Genomic DNA, 19863 nt, shown 5'->3' on the forward strand with positions numbered 1-19863 from the left:
TCTTTGCCATTTCCTGTGGAAACCTGAGGAAACAGCTAGCTAGCTAGCTGTGAAATGCGTAGCATGTTTGTTACTTTAATACCACATCTTTTATTATGTTTTAACTTTTTAAAATAAAAATCGTATTGTGTACACGAGTGGCCAGAAAGTTCTCATTATTGGAGGCATCCGTGGTTATGATACCCTCACACGTGGATCAGTGAGCTGGGTCACTACAAACTCCCAGCCTGGGTCTACCAACACGACCGAGTGGTGCTCCATTTGTGAGTTTGCCTGTTATCATATTTAACAGATCCTGTAGAGCAGGGGTGTCCAATCTTTTGGCTTCCCTGGGCCACATTGGAAGAGGAAGAATTGTCTTGGGCCACACATAAAATACCCTAACAATAGCTGATGAGCTAAAAAAAAAAAAAAAAAAAAGATCTGTGCATAATTTTCGTGATATCCACCACCACAGATAAGCAAAAAAAGTCCTCGCGTAATAATCCTAATTATGCGCCGCCGAGTTTGTTGTGTCTTTTTTAAAACCGTTGAGCAGGTCCCAAGTTTGCAATCACTGATATAGAAAATGTATATCTCTAAGTAATAAATAAATCTAATATTTTTCATTGTAAAAGAACAGAGGGCAACAAAACTAGTTGGATACTTTACATTGTTTTTGAGAAACTAATGCATCCATATCTGGTTTGATGGAAGTAGTTGCAATTCTCAGTGAGTTCTCAAGGTGCCATCAGATTTTTTTTGGTTCTAATTTTACTCTGTGTGCCTTATCCTTAAAAATAGTTGCTCACAAATGTAGGTGCTGCCAAAAAGCGATGACATTAAAAAGACGTGATTGTGAAGCTAGGGATATTTGTCTCTGGGAAGATAGGTCTGATAAAAGTCCAGTCAAGAGACATGATCAAATGTTCCTTTAAGTTTAATGTCAGATTGCAGCTCTATGCATTCTGCAAAGTTCGCGCTCAAGAACCGCAGTTACAAAAAATAGCTAAAAAATCTCATAATGTTTTAACAAAGCTTACAAATTCGTGTTGGGCCTCATTCAAAGCCCTCCTGGGCTGCATGCGGCCCATGGGCCGCAGGTTAGACAAGCTTGCTGTAGAATGTATATGTGATCTGCACTGAGACGCCTTCTGCTTTTCTCGTTAATTGTTTTTATGCACCTGACCAGAAATATGCTAGCTTTGTGGCTGAAATAAACTCACTATATATTTATTATCAATGTCATGAATTTATAAACTAGCATATATCGCAGCACAATTGTCAGATTTGTTGTCTTTGTATACCAGGCATCTAGCTAAAAACTATTTATATGCAAAGATTCATACATTGATTTGATCTGCATTAAAGTTCACAAGTGTCACCTTCTTAGTACGAGGATGAGCATTGAGATATTTTTAGACACAAAAAAAACCTTTCTCCTGTGAAAGCTTCTTCCTTTCTCTCTTTGAAAGCACTGAAGCCATCTTTTGCAGCTCTAAATTCATTTTGAATTTTAATAATACAGACAGTATGTGCTGCATGTTTAAAACCATAAGAATCTTTCAGTTTCTAATGTACTTTCTGGACCAAGTGCTATTATAAGTAAAGTCTCTAAATTCTTCATTCATGGTGCGTTTAAAGGGATATGGGAGTCAAAATGAATGATTCACAGAGGACGTACTATTTGTTTCAATTTTAGTTACAAACTACTTTTATTTTCAAATTGTATCTCTTTCTCTTGGTATCTTTTATTAATTCTGAGCTTCTTTGCATGAAAACATACTTAGGTAGGCGCAGGATTTTGCATGCATTGTGCACACTAAATGGTGACACTCCCTAGCCTACCTCAGTATGGAGCTAAGTTTTAGCAAAGAATACCAAGATAAAGAAGTATATTTGATAATAGAAGTAAATTGTTGTTGTGTTTTTCTCTTGTAAGGTGTATCCAGTCCACGGATCATCCATTACTGGTGGGATATTCTCCTTCCCAACAGGAAGTTGCAAGAGGATCACCCACAGCAGAGCTGCTATATAGCTCCTCCCCTTACTGCCATATCCAGTCATTCTCTTGCAACTCTCGACAAGCATGGAGGTAGTAAGAGAGAAGTGGTGAAACGTAGTTGTTTTTTTTTCTTCAATCAAAAGTTTATTTTTAAATGGTACCGGAGTTGTACTATTTTGTCCCAGGCAGAAAATAGAAGAAGAATCTGCCTGTGATTTCTATGATCTTAGCAGGTTGTAACTAAGATCCATTGCTGTTCTCACACATAACTGAAGAGAGAGGTAACTTCAGCTGGGGAATGGCGTGCAGGTTATCCTGCTATGAGGTATGTGCAGTTAAAAAAAATTCTAGGAGATGTAAATGCTAGAAAATGCTGCTGATACCAGATTTATGTAAGGTAAGCCTGAATACAGTGATTTAATAGCGACTGGTATCATGCTTACTTTCTGAGGTAATACTCTTATAGATTTACAATATAAAACGTTTGCTGGCATGTTTAAACGTTTTTATATATACTTTGGTGATAAAACTTTATTGGGGCCTAGTTTTTTTTCCACATGGCTGGCTTAAATTTGCCTAGAAACAGTTTCCTGAGGCTTTCCACTGTGTTACTATGAGTGGGAGGGGCCTAATTTAGCGCTTTATTGCGCAGTAACTTTTACAGACTGAGACATCCAGCTTCCTCCAGGAGTCCCCTGAATGCTATAGGACATCTCTAAAGGGCTCTTAGGCTTTCCAAAGTCGTTTGTTTGGGAAGGTAGGCCCACAGCAGGGCTGTGGCAGTTTGTTGTGACTGTTAAAAAAAAAGTCTATCGTTTTTTTTAACTAAGGGGTTAATCATCCATTTGCAAGTGGGTGCAATGCTCTGTTAGCTTATTATACACACTGTAAAAATTTCGTTTTGTTTAACTGCTTTTTTTCACTGTTTTTTAAATTCTGACAAAATTTGTTTCTCTTAAAGGCACAGTACCGTTTTTATTTTTTGCTTGTTAACTTGATTTAAAGTGTTTTCCAAGCTTGCTGGTCTCATTGCTAGTCTGTTTAAACATGTCTGACATAGAGGAAACTCCTTGTTCATTATGTTTAGAAGCCATGGTGGAACCCCCTCTTAGAATGTGTACCAAATGTACTGATTTCACTTTAAGTAAAAAAGATCATATTCTGTCTTTAAAAAATGTATCACCAGAGGAATCTGACGAGGGGGAAGTTATGCCGACTAACTCGCCCCACGTGTCAGACCCTTTGACTCCCGCTCGAGGGACTCACGCTCTAATGGCGCCAATTACATCTAGTGCGCCCATAGCGTTTACTTTACAAGACATGGCGGCGGTCATGGATAATACCCTGTCAGCAGTATTATCCAGACTACCTGGGTTTAGAGGAAAGTGAGACATCTCTGGAGTTAGAAGAAATACAGAGCATACTGACGCTTTAAGAGCTATGTATGATACTACCTCACAATATACAGAAGCTGAGGATGGAGAGCTTCTTTCTGTGGGTGATGGTTCTGACTCAGGGAAAAAGATTCAACCTGATTCTGATATGTCTACATTTAAATTTAAGCTTGAACACCTGCGCGTGTTGCTCAGGGAGGTTTTAGCTGCTCTGAATGACTGTGATACAATTGCAGTGCCAGAAAAATTGTGTAGATTGGACAAATACTATGCAGTGCCGGTGTGCACTGATGTTTTTCCAATACCTAAAAGGTTTACAGAAATTATTAATAAGGAATGGGATAGACCAGGTGTGCCGTTCTCTCCCCCTCCTATTTTTAAGAAAATGTTTCCAATAGATGCCACCACACGGGACTTATGGCAGACAGTTCCTAGGGTGGAGGGAGCAGTTTCTACCCTAGCTAAGCGTACTACTATCCCTGTCGAGGACAGTTGTGCTTTCTCAGATCCAATGGATAAAAAGTTAGAGGGTTACCTTAAGAAAATGTTTATTCAACAAGGTTTTATTCTACAGCCCCTTGCATGCATTGCCCCAGTCACTGCTGCTACGGCTTTCTGGTTTGAGTCTCTGGAAGAGGCTTTACAGGTAGAGACCCCATTGGATGACATACTTGACAAGCTTAGAGCACTTAAGCTAGCCAATTCTTTTGTTTCTGATGCCATTGTTCATTTGACTAAACTAACGGCTAAAAATTCTGGTTTTGCTATTCAAGCGCGCAGGGCGCTATGGCTTAAATCATGGTCAGCTGACGTTACTTCAAAGTCTAAGCTGCTTAACATTCCCTTCAAGGGGCAAACCCTATTCGGGCCTGGTTTGAAGGAGATCATTTCTGATATCACTGGAGGAAAAGGTCATGCCCTTCCTGAGGATAGGTCCAAAAGGGCCAAACAGACTAATTTTCATGCCTTTCGAAACTTCAAGGCGAGTGCGGCATCAACTTCCTCTAATGCAAAGCAAGAGGGAACTTTTGCCCAGTCCAAGTCGGTCTGGAGACCTAACCAGACCTGGAACAAAGGTAAGCAGGCCAAAAAACCTGCTGCTGCCCCTAAGACAGCATGAAGTATCAGCCCCCTATCCGGTAACGGATCTAGTAGGGGGCAGACTTTCACTCTTCGCCCAGGCTTGGGCAAGAGATGTCCAGGATCCCTGGGCGTTGGAAATTGTATCCCAGGGATATCTTCTGGACTTCAGAGCTTCTCCTCCAAAAGGGAGATTTCACCTTTCACAATTATCTGCAAACCGGATAAAGAGAGAGGCATTCTTACACTGTGTTCAAGACCTCCTAGTTATGGGAGTGATCCATCCAGTTCCAAAGGAGGAACAAGGACAGGGATTTTACTCAAATCTGTTTGTGGTTCCCAAAAAAGAGGGAACCTTCAGACCAATTTTAGATCTCAAGATCTTAAACAAATTCCTCAGAGTTCCATCATTCAAGATGGAGACTATTCGTACCATCCTACCTATGATCCAGGAGGGTCAATACATGACTACAGTGGATCTAAAGGATGCTTATCTTCACATTCCGATACACAAAGATCATCATCGGTTTCTCAGGTTTGCCTTCCTGAACAGGCATTACCAGTTTGTAGCTCTTCCCTTTGGGTTAGCTACAGTCCCAAGAATCTTTACGAAGGTTCTGGGGTCACTTCGGCGGTCCTAAGACCGCGGGCATATCAGTGGCCCCTTATTTAGACGACATTCTGATACAGGCGTCAAATTTCCAAATTGCCAAGTCTCATACGGACATAGTTCTGGCATTTCTGAGGTCGCATGGGTGGAAAGTGAACGAAGAAAAGAGTTCTCTATCTCCTTTCACAAGAGTTTCCTTTCTGGGAACTCTAATAGATTCTGTAGAAATGAGGATTTACCTGACAGAGTCCAGGTTATCAAAACTTCTAGATTCATGCCGTGTTCTTTATTCCACTTCTCGCCCTTCGGTGGCTCAGTGTATGGAAGTAATCGGCTTAATGGTAGCGGCAATGGACATAGTGCCGTTTGCACGCCTACATCTCAGACCGCTGCAACTATGCATGCTCAGTCAGTGGAATGGGGATTACACAGATTTGTCCCCTCTACTAAATCTGGATCAAGAGACCAGGGATTTTCTTCTCTGGTGGCTATCTCGGGTCCATCTGTCCAAGGGAATGACCTTTCGCAGATGCCAGCCTTCTAGGCTGGGGGGCAGTCTGGAACTCCCTAAAGGCTCAGGGATCGTGGACTCAGGAGGAGACACTCCTTCCAATAAACATTCTGGAACTAAGAGCGATATTCAATGCTCTTCAGGCTTGGCCTCAGCTAGCGACAATGAGGTTCATCAGATTTCAGTCGGACAACATCACGACTGTGGCTTACATCAACCATCAAGGGGGAACAAGGAGTTCCCTAGCAATGTTAGAAGTCTCAAAGATAATTCGCTGGGCAGAGATTCACTCTTGCCACTTATCAGCTATCCATATCCCAGGTGTAGAGAACTGGGAGGCGGATTGTCGACAGACTTTTCATCCGGGGGAGTGGGAACTCCATCCGGAGGTGTTTGCACAATTGATTCATCGTTGGGGCAAACCAGAACTGGATCTCATGGCGTCTCGACAGAACGCCAAACTTCCTTGTTACGGATCCAGGTCCAGGGACCCCAAGGCAACGCTGATAGATGCTCCAGCAGCGCCTTGATCCTTCAACCTGGCTTATGTGTTTCCACCGTTTCCTCTGCTCCCTCGTCTGATTGCCAAAATCAAGCAGGAGAGAGCATCAGTGATCTTGATAGCGTCTGCGTGGCCACGCAGGACTTGGTATGCAGATCTGGTGGACATGTCATTTTTTCCACCATGGACTCTGCCGCTGAGACAGGACCTTCTAGTTCAAGGTCCTTTCAACCATCCAAATCTAATTTCTCTGAAGCTGACTGCCTGGAGATTGAACGCTTGATTTTATCAAAGCGTGGCTTCTCCGAGTCAGTCATTGATACCTTAATTCAGGCACGAAAGCCTGTCACCAGGAAAATCTATCATAAGATATGGCGTAAATATCTTTATTGGTGTGAATCCAAGGGCTACTCATGGAGTAAGGTCAGGATTCCCAGGATATTATCTTTTCTCCAAGAAGGATTGGAAAAAGGATTGTCAGCTAGTTCCTTAAAGGGACAGATTTCTGCTCTGTCTATTCTTTTGCACAAGCGTCTGGCAGATGTGCCAGACGTTCAGGCATTTTGTCAGGCTTTAGTTCGAATCAAGCCTGTGTTTAAATCTGTTGCTCCGCCTTGGAGCTTAAATTTGGTTCTTAAAGTTCTTCAAGGGGTTCCGTTTGAACCTCTTCATTCCATAGATATCAAACTTTTATCTTGGAAAGTTCTTTTTTTGGTAGCTATTTCCTCGGCTCGCAGAGTTTCCGAGTTATCTGCCTTATATTTGTGATTCTCCTTATCTGATCTTCCATGCAGATAAGGTAGTTCTGCGTACCAAACCTGGGTTTTTACCTAAGGTGGTATCTAATAAGAATATCAATCAGGAGATTGTTGTTCCATCATTGTGTCCTAATCCTTCTTCAAAGAAGGAACGTCTATTACATAATCTTGACGTGGTTCGTGCTTTAAAGTATTATTTACAAGCTACTAAAGATTTCCGTCAAACATCTGCTTTGTTTGTTGTCTACTCTGGACAGAGGAGAGGTCAAAAGGCTTCGGCAATCTCTCTTTCGTTTTGGCTAAAAAGCATAATTCGCTTAGCTTATGAGACTGCTGGCCAGCAGCCTCCTGAAAGGATTACAGCTCATTCTACTAGAGCTGTGGCTTCCACTTGGGCCTTTAAAAACGAGGCTTCTGTTGAACAGATTTGCAAGGCGGCGACTTGGTCTTCGCTTCATACCTTTTCAAAATTCTATAAATTTGATACTTTTGCTTCTTCGGAGGCTATTTTTGGGAGACAGGTTCTACAGGCAGTGGTACCTTCCGTTTAGGTACCTGCCTTGTCCCTCCCTTCATCCGTGTACTTTAGCTTTGGTATTGGTATCCCACAAGTAATGGATGATCCGTGAACTGGATACACCTTACAAGAGAAAACATAATTTATGCTTACCTGATAAATTTATTTCTCTTGTGGTGTATCCAGTCCACGGCCCGCCCTGTCATTTTAAGGCAGGAATTTTTTAATTTTAAACTTCAGTCACCACTGCACCCTATGGTTTCTCCTTTCTCTGCTTGTCTTCGGTCGAATGACTGGATATGGCAGTTAGGGGAGGAGCTATATAGCAGCTCTGCTGTGGGTGATCCTCTTGCAAATTCCTGTTGGGAAGGAGAATATCCCACAAGTAATGGATGATCCGTGGACTGGATACACCACAAGAGAAATAAATGTATCAGGTAAGCATAAATTATGGGGGGGTTTTTTGGTTTTTTTTTATATAATATTTGACTCTACCAGAATCGGGAAGTTTTTAATTTTGAATATAATTGCCCTTTATAGCTATTTCTTCAGCTTCTTTCTACTGGTGCATCATAGTTTAGCACTCTAGAACGCACAGAAAACTCTATGGACAGTAAAATGAAAATGTTATGGTTCAGATAAAGCATGCAATTTTAAAAGCTTTCTAATTTACATCCATTATGAAATTATTCTTTATTCCCTTTAGTATATTTTGTTGAAGAGCATGTCTAGATAGGCTGAGAACTGTCTATGTTTTTAGCACTCTATGGCAGCAGTGTTTGCAATAGTGTTTGTAACAATGTTATACATTGCCGCAAGTACTGTTGCCATGATATGCTAATGACATGTTCACATTCCTCAGTCTGTCTAGATATACTCTTCAACAAAGGATACTAAAAGAACAAAGTAAATTTGATGCCTGATACGCTGGTTCTAGTTATTTCTATGATGCACCTAAATAACCATTGTGAGATAGTGATATACCAGAACAAGAAGGATAGAGGGCGCCACATAGTGCAAATCAAGCAGGAAACCAGCAATTATCAGTACAGGTGCTGATAGAATCTTACTCACGTAATGAAGAGCACAAGTGTGCAAAATAGGCAGGCCGGAACCAAAGTGTCGTCCTGAAGACACCCAGGCACAATTCAAAGTACGAAAATCCTCGTCCCACTCCAGGGGGAGTCCAGAGATATTCCTTGCTGCTGGGAAAGATGTCAGGCAATGGTCGATAGCAGAGGTTATCTTTGTTTAAGGCCCAATAGCAGACTGTTATGGTCAAAAAGGACAAGCAGCAGTGAAAAAAAAAAAATGTATTTAAAAAGTAAAAACCACAGCAACGCGTTTCTCTGTGTCACAGCACGGTTTCATCAGGCTGTGACACTGAGAAAACGCGTTGCTATGGTTTTTACAACAAGACAAATAGTGCACAGGGATGAGCTCATGTATTATATATTATCTCTAACTTGGTAATAAAGGGTATACAAACCACCTCAAGAAACTATAGTGCACAGTGATGAGCACTTTTGTTATATATTCTTACTAATAAGCAAAGGACACCGTATAATATTCTCATTTTAAACACCTATTTTCTGCTTGCAGACCCTAGGAGGTGCCTATGAAGAATTTATCTTTGGACCACGTCTGGACAATCTGCACAGCTGCTACTGTGCTCTAAAGGTGAGAACTCACATGGGCAAGACAGAAACCCACATTTTCTTTCATATTTCAGATAGAGCAACTTTCAAATTTTACGTGTCTTATCAATTATGCTTCATTCTCTTAGTATCCTTTATTGAAGGAGCATATGTGCAGCAACCAATCAGCAGCGAGCTCCCAGCTCCTGAGCCTACCTATGTTTTCTTTTTAACAAAGGATTCCAAGAGAAATAAGCAAATTGGATACTAGAAGTAAATTGGAAAGTTGTTTAAAATTGATGCTCTATCTGAATAATGTTTTTTTTTTGTTTGTTTCATGTCCCTTTTAATGATTTCATTTTCCTCTTTTTAGTAATTTTATGACATTTTAAAGATTATTCACCATTAAAATCTCAGTCCAATCCTACATGAATATTCAGATAAAACCTAATTTGAGCAATAATTTTAATTAGGAAGCAAGCATGCTTAAAGAGACATTAAACAGCTCTTGCATTTGTGTAACAATTGTTTTCAAAATGCTACAAATTTCCAAAACTAGCTATCAAATTTTTGATATCGAGTTTAATGCTCTGAACATATCATGGGTAGAGTCTCTCCTCTGTGAAAGTTTTAGTGACACTAATGTGGTTTAATTGCACTCAGAGCTTTGACTGGAATGTTCCTAGAATTAAAAAAAAAAAAAAAAAAAAAAGCCCATAAGCTGTGAATATGTAGATTCAAATCTATCAAGTGCGGGTGAAACGCGCGTAGCAGACGTTTTACAATCTACAAGGGGTAGCAGCTGCACCCCCGTTTCTTTGCTTGATGATTGTTGTTGTTGGAAACCGGCCATGAGGTTGAGACTATTCGACCCCTGTAAATTTGCTTCTATTAATAACGGAATTTGTGGACCGCAAGGATGAGTGAATGTTTGTTTGCAGCACAACATGCTCAGCGGAAGTCGGCTTTTAGTAGAAAGCTAAAAGGAACAGCACAGACCATCTAAGGATGGGTCAGGTATGTGAACTTGCCTGATACGAGTATCCGTGAACAATTGCAAGCTTTATTTCTGGGACACTTTACTTAGACCACCACCCTTTACGGTTTTGAATCTGCCTGTACAAATACAACCCTGGGTTTAATATTCATGTATCCCTAAAGGGTTAAGGAACTGTGTTGACTATACAGGGGTCTCAGGAAGACAATAGCTCCCTCTACACAATCCAATATCCCTCACTATTAAAAGTATGAGATATCCATTCCTCATTCATTTCAAGGAGGACTTTGTGTAAACAAAGGATTATTTCTGGTTAAATTTAAAGCAGAGCCCAAAGATTGCTACCTGTGATTGTACTTTTTCTGGACATTTGTGTATACCTCCTGGGATGGTGTTATTTAATATATACTAGGGCGGATTTTTTTGTTAACATGGTCAAACAATTGTCAAATCATATTCTAACTGTGGTTATTACAGTACTTAATAAATGTATGTTCTAGATACATTTTCGTGGGTGCGGTAAATTGAATTTTTTGTGTTTCCCCTGGTGTCTCTCATCTCCATATTGGGGCATTTCGATTTTAGCATAATAATCAGTGCTGGCGAAAATAGTCTTCGTGGTTCAGTTGAACCAATTTTCTCTCTGTTTCGCTTTAATATTATATTAACTATTGCCTGGCACTCCCAGTCTGCTCTATACTTAATGATTGCAGAAGCGACACGGAGCCCATATTTTGTAAATACACCACATAGCCAATTGAAAGCGACCAAGAACATCAGCAGCAATGTACCTACGCAACCAGATCATGTGGTTTGTCGTTTTTAGTTTAAATAGCCGTTGGGTACTGTGTATTGTTACACCGCTACCTTGACTCTTACCATTGACAAAGGTGTTTGTATATGTGTGTGTGTATGTATATATGTATGTGTATATGTATATGTATGTATATATATATATATATATATATATATGTATATGTATGTATGTGTGTATATATATATATATATATATATATATATATATATATATGTATATGTGTGTATATATATATATATATATATATATATATATATATATATATATATATATATATATATATATATATATGTGTGTATATATATATAAATTTCAGCCTCCATGGAAAGCACACTCCTGTCTTTTTCTTAGTATTAAGAATACTTTAATATATTAACGTTTTTGAGGTTGCCAAATCCAATACATACATACACACGCATATAGAATCTGTTGGCGCTCTACAAATAACCAAATATATATATATATATGTATGTATTGTGTATATATGTATGTGTGTGCGCAATTATTGGATTTGGCAACCCCGAAAACGTTAATATATTAAAGTATTCTTAATACTAAGAAAAAGACCGGAGTGTGCTTTCCATGGAGGCTGAATATATATGTATGTATATGTGTGTGTGTATATGTATTTCTTCAAAAAGACGTTATAGCAAGTATAGTCATGGTGACTATAGTGTACAGAATCTCAAGTGTATACATCATGAGGCAAAAATACCAAATAAACCAGTAATGAACCGTTATAGCATCATATAATATCGTATTAGTACCATACAATACGAGTGGTCACCAGTACCTGAGTGAAAATACAAAATTCATTAACATAGCAACACCTCCACTAGAGGACGGCTTCGCAATTATAGCGAAAGATGGGCCACCATAGTGATCCTTAAGGATCTATACCTGTTTAGAAAATGAAATGCAAGTACAAATGGCCAATATTCACCGTTGTAAACATGTAGATATAGATAGAAACATTGGTAAACATCAATGTGAAATAGTAAATGCAGACCATAGATTTAAGAAAGCAACACCTCCACCAGAGGATATCTTCGCTTCTTTGGCGACATTCTGGTTACCATGGTGATCCGTGAGGATCTATGCTTATTTTACTTATGATCATTCACAACCTATATACATGCCTTTAAGATGCTTAATTTCTTTTACATCCTATTAGATGTATCCTGACTGAGGGTGTGTACAACACCTGTTTCAGAGGGCACCACTAAGTCATTTTAGTATCTGGTGTCATGAAAGTACTACATTTATAGGATCTATGTACACTTCCCAAAATATAGTCGGTACTATTGTTACCAGGTTAAATAACAGCTTGAAGGACAGATGTCAAATGTCAATTCCCATATACTCAGTTGTTGTGGGTAAAAGTACTACATGACAGTCCAGCGTTTAGGAGAGTTAGGCAGTTCACATATAACAACATATAGGGTTCACCTTAAATCAGTGACTGTAAGTATTGGTATTTACAAACTCCAACGCAATAATCCTCTGTCTTGTAAAGCGTATATATATATATATATTTTTTTTTTTTCTCTGGATTAGTAAAGTAATAGAGAAAACCTAAGACAACTAATGGTGAGTGTCAAAGGGTGCACAGGAGGAATCAATGCTAATTGTATATCTGAAACAGAAAAAGAAAAATAAAGAAAAAAGATAGAGAATAAGAAAAGGTAATAGGATTCCTTAGCCAGCACTTCCCATGTCCTTACAGTATAATTTAATCAGATATTAAGCACCCAATGGTCAATCAGAACCACAGCAAAAGCAAAGAATCAGAATGCATAAATGGTATATAATTAGTGTAAATTTATTGACTACCTAAATATTCAATGTAAACATATCTCTATAACCCCTAAATATTAAAAATACAAAACCATGGCCATGGTAGAGAGAATTATAAGCAATATTAAAAACGTCTATACTATGTTAATCATAATAGAGAAAGATATCAATAAAGAACCCTAGTATTAAACAATAGGGTATCTAAAACAGTAGTTCTATTATTGGGCACTAACATACATCATTAAGTACTTCTCATATATATGAATGCTTGATTCAAGCTGACAGGCAAGTATAACAAGAGTAGACGTTTAAATAAATACAGTCCCGCAATGTTCCAGTAAATTCTTATGCTCATTAAATGAAGCAAGGAATAAGTTATTGTAATAAGGCAGTTAATAGCAGGTTAATGGCTTGTTATGATAAGCAGTTCATGCATGTTAATCATAAGCATTAGCAACAGCAACCATTAGCAGAATGGCAATCCTTTTATATAGTGACATGCAGCGGGGAGACAGAACTTTTAGCACACAAATAACGTAAGGGAACTCCTACTGAGAGCTTTACTCTCATCTAAGGGGCCCTTTTCTGATCTCACCACTCCACAGAAAGTGTGATCCTGCTCTGATATGTAATGCCAAGAATGCTGATGAGCAGTCACAGTCCTGCGGATGTTATATCCATACGGCCTATATTGCGGACTGTCCTTGCCTTCTCTCTAGGCCGGTTGTATTACAGCAGACTCCTCTTTTACTCGGGTGGCCCTTCCCGAGTCATGTAAATACACGCAACACGTGTTTCGCTGCTAGGAATATATAGATGTGTGTGTATATATGTTTGTGTATCTGTATATATGTGTATATATGTGTGTATATGTATATGTGTGTGTGTATATGTATATATATATATATATATATACACATACATTTTGCTTATTTGCAACTAATCAAGTGTCTTTTCAAAGTGATGTCTTTTATGCGTCTATTACTTTGTTGCAACATGTAAATGTGTTAACTTCCACAGTATATTCATTCTTCGATTGCAACAAAGTAAAAATGCTTTAGACATTGCCGTAATTAATTGCTTGTGCCCAGAAACTATTTGTTGGTAACTGAGGGTATGTAGCATGATTCTGGGGTAATGGTATATGAGCTGCACTTTGCGCTACTTGCGTCATTAAGACCTTATGGTATCACATATTTATGTAACTGCCATAGAATTATAGGCAAAGTGCCTCATGTAATTCAAAGGAACAACTGATGTTATACAGTCAAAAACGTATGCTAAAGGTTACATATGAATGATGTGGTTGAAACATAGCCTTGTATACTTGAGTCTGCTCTGTATGTACCTTTTTGTTTATCAACTCTCTGTGTTGGGTCCACTTCCTTCAAACTTGGCTTTGCTGTAATCCAGGAAGCCCTTCCCTTGGCTTTCAATCAATTAACTTGTATAGAAGAATAAACCATGCATCTTGGTCCAGCTGGGAATAAGTGAAAAGCTTGTAGCTAAATTAAAAACAAATTTTATTGGTAATAGTTAAAAGCCATAAGGTATTGAGGCTCAGGCCTCTAGTTATCAAGCTGTCAACCTCAAATACGCTGGAATTCCGCAGCGTATTTGTGGCGAGGTTGATTCGCCTAAGTTATCAAGCCCTACACACCGGCAAAAGTAGAATTTAGTGACGTAAGCTTCGATCCGCCGGACTCAGTCCGACACAGATCGATTCTTACGTCACTCCAGATGTTCCGAACACAAGTTCGGCACAATCTGACTACTTTTGCTAGTTATCAAATAACTAGCAGGTACGCTCTGCACTTTTCCGGCCCAGCGTACCTGGTTTTCAATCCGCCGCCCTGGAGGTGGCGGATCCCATAGGAATCAATGGGAGTCTGACCATAGCGAAAGTTCATGTTCGCTGCTGCCCGACATCCCATTGATTCCTATGGGAAGTGTGTACACCTAACACCCTAACATGTACCCCGAGTCTAAACACCCCTAATCTGCCCCCCTAAACCGCCGCTCCCAGAGCCCACCGCAACTATAATAAATGTTAACCCCTAAACAGCCGCTCCAGACCCCCGCCGCCACCTACATAATACCTATTAATCCCTATCCTGCCCCTCCTACACCGCCGCCACCTATAATAAATTTATTAACCCCTATCCTGCCCCCCTACACCGCCGCCACTATAATAAAATTATTAACCCCTAAACCTAAGTCTAACTCTAACCCTAACACCCCCCTAACTTAAATATTAATTAAATACATCTAAATAAATATTATTCTTATTAACTAAATTAATCCTATTTAAAACTAAATACTTACCTTTAAAATAAACCCTAATATAGCTACAATCTAACTAATAATTATATAGTAGCTATTTTAGGATTTATTTTTATTTTACAGGCAAATTTCAATTTATTTTAATTAGGTACAAAAGCTATTATTAACTATTTAATAGCTACCTAGATAAAATAAAGTCAAATTTACCTGTAAAATAAAAACTAACCTAAGTTACAATTACACCTAACACTACACTATCATTAAATAAATTATTCCCATTTAAAAATAAATACCTACCTGTAAAATAAACCCTAAGATAGCTACAATGTAATTAATAATTACATTGTAGCTATTTTAGGATTTATATTTATTTTACAGGTAACTTTGTAATTATTTTAACTAGATACAATAGTTATTAAGTAGTTATTAACTATTTAATAACTACCTAGCTAAAAGAAATACAAATTTACTTGTAAAATAAATCCTAACCTAAGTTACAATTAAACCTAACACTACACTATCATTAAATAAATTAAATTAACTACAAATACCTACAATTAAATACAATTAAATAAACTAACTAAAGTACAAAAAATAAAAAAATATTACAAGATTTTTAATCTAATTACACCTAATCTAAGCCCTCTAATAAAATAACAAAGCCCCCCAAAATAAAAAAATGCCCTACCCTATTCTAAATTACAAAAGTTAACAGCTCTATTACCTTACCAGCCCTTAAAATGGCCTTTTGCGGGGCATGCCCCAAAGTAATCAGCTCTTTTGCCTGTAAAAAAACACAATACCACCCCCCAACATTACAACCCGCCACCCACATACCCCTACTCTAACCCACCCAAACCCCCCTTAAAAAAACCTAACACTAACCCCCTGAAGATCTCCCTACCTTGAGTCGTCTTCAGCCAGCCGACCACCGATGGAACAGAAGAAGATATCCGCAGCCGCCGAAGTCATCATCCAAGGGGCGCTGAAGAGGTCTTCCATCCGATAGAAGTCTTCATCCATGCGGCGTCTTCAATCTTCATCCATCCGGAGCGGAGCCTTCTTCAAACGAGCCGATGCGGAGCCATCCTCTTCCAACGACGCCAATCAGATTCAAGTTCAATCCGATTGGCTGATCCAATCAGATTGAGCTCGCATTCTATTGGCTGTTCCGATCTATTGATTGCATCAGCCAATCAGATTTTTCCTACCTTAATTCCGATTGGCTGATAGGATTCTATCAGCCAATCGGAATTCGAGGGACGCCATCTTGGATGACGTCACTTAAAGGAATATCCATTAGTCGGGTAGGCGTCGTTGGAAGAGGATGGCTCCGCATCGGCTCGTTTGAAAAAGGCTCCGGATGGATGAAGATTGAAGACGCCGCATGGATGAAGACTTCTATCGGATGGAAGACCTCTTCAGCGTCCCTTGGATGATGACTTCGGCCGCTGCGGATGTCCTCTTCTGTTCCATCGGTGGTCGGCTGGCTGAAGACGACTCAAGGTAGGGAGATCTTCATGGGGTTAGTGTTAGTTTTTTTTTAAGGGGGGTTTGGGTGGGTTAGAGTAGGGGTATGTGGGTGGTGGGTTTTAATGTTGGGGGGGTTGTATTTTTTTTTTTTTTACAGGCAAAAGAGCTGATTACTTTGGGGCATGCCCCGCAAAAGGCCCTTTTAAGGGCTGGTAAGGTAATAGAGCTGTTAACTTTTGTAATTTAGAATAGGGTAGGGCATTTTTTTTTTATTTTGGGGGTCTTTGTTATTTTATTAGGGGGCTTAGACTAGGTGTAATTAGATTAAAAATCTTGTAATTTTTTTTATTTTTTGTAACTTAGTTTTTTTTATCTTTTGTACTTTAGTTAGTTTATTTAATTGTATTTAATTGTAGGTATTTGTAGTTAATTAATTTAATTTATTTGATGATAGTGTAGTGTTAGGTTTAATTGTAACTTAGGTTAGGATTTATTTTACAGGTAAATTTGTATTTCTTTTAGCTAGGTAGTTATTAAATAGTTAATAACTATTTAATAACTATTGTATCTAGTTAAAATAAATACAAAGTTACCTGTAAAATAAATATAAATCCTAAAATAGCTACAATGTAATTATTAATTACATTGTAGCTATCTTAGGGTTTATTTTACAGGTAAGTATTTAGTTTTAAATAGGAATAATTTATTTAAGTAAAGTGTAGTGTTAGGTGTAATTGTAACTTAGGTTAGTTTTTATTTTACAGGTAAATTTGACTTTATTTTATCTAGGTAGCTATTAAATAGTTAATAACTATTTAATAGCTTTTGTACCTAGTTAAAATAAGTTGAAATTTGCCTGTAAATAAAAATAAATCATAAAATAGCTACAATGTAATTATTAATTACATTGTAGCTATATTAAGGTTTATTTTATAGGTAAGTATTTAGTTTTAACTAGGAATAATTTAGTTAATAATAGTAAATTTATTTAGATTTATTTAATATTTAAGTTAGGGGGGTGTTAGGGTTAGACTTAGGTTTAGGGGTTAATAATTTTATTATAGGTTGCGGCGGTATAGGGGTGCAGGATAGGGGTTGATAAATTTATTATAGGTGGCGACGGTGTAGGGGGGGCAGATTAGGGGTTAGTACGTTTAATATAGGTGGCGGCGGGGGTCCGGGAGCGGCGGTTTAGGGGTTAAACAATTTATTTAGTTGCTGCGGGGTACGGGATCCGCAGGATAGGGGTTAATAAATTTATTATAGGTGGCGGCGGTATAGTGGGGGGCAGGATAGGGGTTAATAGGTATAATGTAGGTGGCGGTGTGGTCTGGGAGCGGCGGTTTAGGGGTTAATAACTTTATTTAGTTGCGGGGGGCTCCGGGGGTGCCGGTATAGGGGGTAGAACAGTGTAGTTTAGTGTGGGTGCTTAGTGACAGCTTATCAATAAAGCTGGGAAAAAGACGAAGAGCAGCGAGATCGGATGAGTGATAACTATCACAGTCCGCTGCTCATCGCCCCGTACTTGGTGCGCAGATTTTTGACAGCTTTTTTAATAACTTTGGCGAACGTATTCAGGTCTGCGGCGGCGATGTGAGGCGAGCTTAGGCGGGCGTATTGGGGCTGGCGAAGGCAGGTAAGTAGACACGTTGATAACTAGAGGCCTCAGGCTCATATTAGTTCTACAGCACTGATTGACCATTTTGTTTTTAATTCAACTACAAGCTCTTCACTTTTTCCTAGCTGGACCAAGATTCATGTTTGTTCTTCTATTTATGTGTAAATATGTATGTGTGTACGCATATTTATATATGTGTATGTGTGTATGTATAAATATATATATATATATACGTACATTACCTAAGTGGCTGTGGGTAATGCCCGATGTACTGTAATTCCCCCATCTATACTATTCCTTTGATCATATATTCGGCTTTACCCACAGCCGCTTGGGTAATATCCGTTTTACCAGGATAATCCTATTATTAACCAATATCTGACTTTACCCGCAATATATTTATCTATTTATTTATTATTATTATTATTATTATTTTTTATTTTTTTTAAAGTCAGATATTGGGGCTGTGAGTAAAGCCTGATGTATGATCATAAATCCCCTCAGAGTGCGGAGTCACTGCATCAAACATAAATAGCATGCACTGTAATTCACCCATCTTCACTATCTTTTTTGCCTCCGTCTGGGGAGTTCAAGGGCGGTGAAGTCCCTTGTAAATTTCATTCCCCAAGGTTGACTTGGGGTGGAAGCCAGAGGTTTGGTAGGGCTCCTTCATTGAAACCCCCCATTCGGAGGCAAAAGAAATAGTGTACATGGGGGAATTACAGTACATCAGGCTTTACACACAGCCACTTGGGTAATGTCAGATTTTTTACTTTACGTATGTATGTGTGTGTGTATGTATGTATGTGTATATATATGTATATATATATATATGTGTGTGTGTGTATATGTATATATGTATGTGTGTGTGTATATGTGTATATATATGTGTGTATATATATATATATTATATGTGTGTGTGTGTATATATATGTGTGTGTATGTATGTATGTGTGTATATATATATATATATATATATATATATGTATATGTGTGTGTGTGTGTATATGTGTATATATGTATGTATGTGTATATATATATATATATATATATATGTATATGTGTGTGTGTGTGTGTATATGTGTGTATATATATATATATATATATATATATATATATATATATATATATGTGTGTATGTGTGTATATATATTAACAGAGTATCAGTTACAATATTGCATATATGACTAAGCCTCAAGATATTTATGAAGAATATAGATAGTTAAAGGGATACTAAACCCAAATTTTTCTTTCACGATTCAGATAGAGCATTCAATTTTAACCAACTTTCTAATTCACGCCTGTTATCAATTTTTCTTTGTTCTCTTGGTATCTTTATTTGAAAGCAGGAATGTAAGCTTAGAAGCCGGCCCATTTTTGTTCAGAACCCTGAGTAGAGCTTGCTGTTTGGTGGCTACATTTAGCCACCAATCAGCAAGAGCTACCCAGGTGCTGAAGCAAAAATGGGCCGGCTCCAAAACTTACATTTTTGCTTTTCAAATAAAGATACCAAGAGAACAAAGAAACATTGATTTTAGGAGTAAATTAGAAAGTTGCTTAAAATTGAATGCTCTATCTGAATCATGAAAGAAAATAATTGGGTTCAGTATCCCTTTAAATAAGAATATTGTTGTTTTTGTTGTTGTCAAGTCTGTAGATTTGTTATAGGTGTATTGACATGTGTATATATCTGCTGTTTACTCTCTAAAGGAAGCATTACAATAGTAAATGAATAATTCAATGTATAAGTTAGCTATATATCAGAATTCAATAATATTCAGAGTTCAAAGACAACTATTTCTAGTAAAGAATACAAACTGCAGACATTTAAATAAAAGGAATTTGCCTTATAAAGAAGAGATAACAAAACTACCAAATCCTACAA

The 19863-nt window shown here is 38.1% G+C and overlaps 1 protein-coding gene across 4 annotated transcripts in view; it reads left to right on the forward strand.

The window, feature by feature from the left end:
• Positions 1–19863, forward strand: part of DNPEP (aspartyl aminopeptidase) — a 351605-nt gene that overhangs the window by 274937 nt on the left and 56805 nt on the right. For all 4 annotated transcript variants that reach the window (XM_053698172.1, XM_053698174.1, XM_053698173.1 and 1 more), the window contains exon 9: positions 8959–9036. In XM_053698172.1, coding sequence (XP_053554147.1) covers positions 8959–9036 — 78 coding nt within the window. The remainder of the gene's footprint in view (positions 1–8958; positions 9037–19863) is intronic.

The sequence above is a fragment of the Bombina bombina genome, chromosome 1 (genome assembly GCF_027579735.1).
Source record: "Bombina bombina isolate aBomBom1 chromosome 1, aBomBom1.pri, whole genome shotgun sequence".
NCBI classification, from domain to species: domain Eukaryota; kingdom Metazoa; phylum Chordata; class Amphibia; order Anura; family Bombinatoridae; genus Bombina; species Bombina bombina.